The sequence below is a fragment of the Morus notabilis genome, unplaced genomic scaffold, assembly GCF_000414095.1.
Source record: "Morus notabilis unplaced genomic scaffold, ASM41409v2 Scaffold1234, whole genome shotgun sequence".
Taxonomy (NCBI): domain Eukaryota; kingdom Viridiplantae; phylum Streptophyta; class Magnoliopsida; order Rosales; family Moraceae; genus Morus; species Morus notabilis.
This window is the reverse complement of record NW_010359378.1, coordinates 80,944-83,234: the sequence shown is the minus strand read 5'-3', so window position 1 is coordinate 83,234 and position 2,291 is coordinate 80,944. Positions and strand designations below refer to the sequence as shown.

Below are 2,291 nucleotides of genomic sequence, written 5' to 3'. Positions count from 1 at the left end.
GATAGAGGCTTGTTCCGCCTGTGTTTGGCTAGAAGGATCGGTGGTGGTCGAAGTGGAGTCATCTGCTCCCCCTCGTGAAGATCTCGCCATGGCTGTTTTTACCATAGACGAGTCTCAGAGTTTTGGCTCTGATACCATAAAGTCGGATTGAATGAAAAACACAGATGTATTATTGAATTGAGATAAAACGTACATAAATAGGCTTGAGAAGCCTTTGACTTAAAGCTAACCCTAAAACTAATCTCTTATCTAGTGGCTATAACATAGCTTATCTAAAACTTAAAAAACTAACTTCCTAAGCTAATAATCCGAAATTACCTAACTACCCCACCAGAATAATAAATAAAATCAGGGCTAATTACTAATCCTAGATTCTCGGCGCCAACATAAGTTAACTTTTATGTATTTCTACACCTTAGGTCGCCAAATAATTTAATATGTCCGACGAAGTAATGCTACTTTTATACTTTGCAGGGCTCTTTGCCAGTTTATTCAACCAAGGTTGCCGTGAGTGTTGTTGATAATGTACTGCTGATTCATCAAGTTGAGGCGAAGGTTGTTATATTGTATGACATTTTTGTAGATTCTCGAGCGCCCATATCTGCTCCACTACCTCTGTTATTGAGGGGTTTTCCCAGATCCAATAGTTCTGCCCTGCGATTACATAGGGAAGACAGTGAAAGTTCAGAGGCCAGTGTTATAAATGGTCGTGAAGTAGTTATCTATGGAGATGACTGGACTTTTCTTGTTCCTGATCTCATTTGTGATGTTGCAAATCAGTGTCTGTGGAAGATTCATCTCGACTTGGAGGCAAGTTCTGTTAATTTGTTTTGCATAATTTATTATTCTTGCACCTAATACCTCCTTTATCTTTCAGGCAATTTCTGCCAGTAGCTCAGATTTGCCATCTGTATTGGAATTCCTGCAGAGACGGAAATTGGATGCCAGTAAGGTAAGTATTTTATCTGTTCTCTGTATGCTGTATGCCCATTATTCACATGGTTGTTTAGGGTCCATTCATTGACCATTTAAAATTCCCCGATTTGTTTCTTAGCTTTATTAGCTCAATTAATTACAAAGCCAGCTGCTAACTAAAATATAGTCACTAAGAGTATGTTAAATGATATCCTAGTGTTTCTCAAAAAAAAAAAAAAAAAAAAAAAAAAAAAAAAAAAAAGATATCCTAATGGCTTTCGAGTTTTGAACTTATAACCAATAGTGACTATAGTAGGGACAAATTTCCTCGTGTTGTTTCCTTAGCGTTTCTTTTGTTTTCAGCTGTTAGTGACTAGTTGATTCTGTTACGCTTCTACTTGCAGGCTAAACAGTTGTGCTTGTCAATAGCACGCACAGCCATTTTAGAACACAGACCTGTCTCTATGGTTTCCAGAGCAATAGATGTTTTGGTTACCTCCTACTCCAACTCAATTAAGACAGGGAGCTCTATCAAGGCACCAAAACCTGAGAAGACATCATCTTCAGGTGTGCCAAATGTCACTACTGCTGGACCCAGTGTCGATGATTCTGTCAGTAGAGAAGATGCACTTGGAAAGTCCATAAAACATGAATCTGCATCTGGATTGGACTATGATTTGCGTAATAGATCTTTAGATTCCTCAAATTCAGACTCTGGGGATGGTTCGGGCTCTGAACCAATAAGAACCAGTTCCAATGGCCATAATGTTGATGGTAAAGTGGATATGAAAAGGCTGATGGGTGGTGAAACGTCCGGTGCTGCGTCGTCTTTGCAATCTCAGAATCCTGGACTTGGTAATAACCCTTTGAATGCTAATGCTTCCGAGCAACAAGACTCTCAACTTACTTCACCAGCAATTTCACCTGACGAGATATACAATTATATCTTTGCTCCTGTCGAGGAAGAGATGGTTGGCGATCCTTCTTACTTGGTTGCAATCATTATTGAGTTTCTCCGCAGGTATATCATATTTATGGAACCAATAGTGAGCCATGGCTTTGAAAATAAACGCTACTTTCCGTAGATAAAACTGTAGAAACCGGTAGGTTTTAGAATACCTAACCGTCAGTCTCACTTGTATTTCATAGGAGGTAACAAGCCTCTTTTATATACAATTAGGTTACAATTAGTTAGAGAAAGAATAGGAAACTAACTCCTAATTTACAGCTAGCTACAAATCAGCAACTAATCTACCATACATAGATTATATATATTTCCGAAAATAGCATTTCCTAAACAGTAGGGAATAAACACGCTTTTCAACACTCCCCCTCAAGTTGGAGCATGAATGTCAATCATCTCCAACTTGGATAAA

The 2,291-nt window shown here is 38.5% G+C and overlaps 1 protein-coding gene across 1 annotated transcript; it reads left to right on the top strand.

Moving 5' to 3' along the window:
* Positions 1-460: 460 nt before the first annotated feature.
* Positions 461-2,000, top strand: LOC21388084. The gene is made up of 3 exons (XM_024163070.1): positions 461-810; positions 878-952; positions 1,320-2,000. The coding sequence occupies exon 3, from the start codon at positions 1,380-1,382 to the stop codon at positions 1,998-2,000; it is 621 nt and encodes a 206-aa protein (XP_024018838.1). The 5' UTR covers positions 461-810; positions 878-952; positions 1,320-1,379.
* Positions 2,001-2,291: the final 291 nt, after the last annotated feature.

Excerpts from the sequence above, each read along its gene's own strand:
- LOC21388084 (XM_024163070.1), top strand. The coding sequence starts at position 1,380 with ATGGTTTCCAGAGCAATAGATGTTTTGGTTACCTCCTACTCCAACTCA.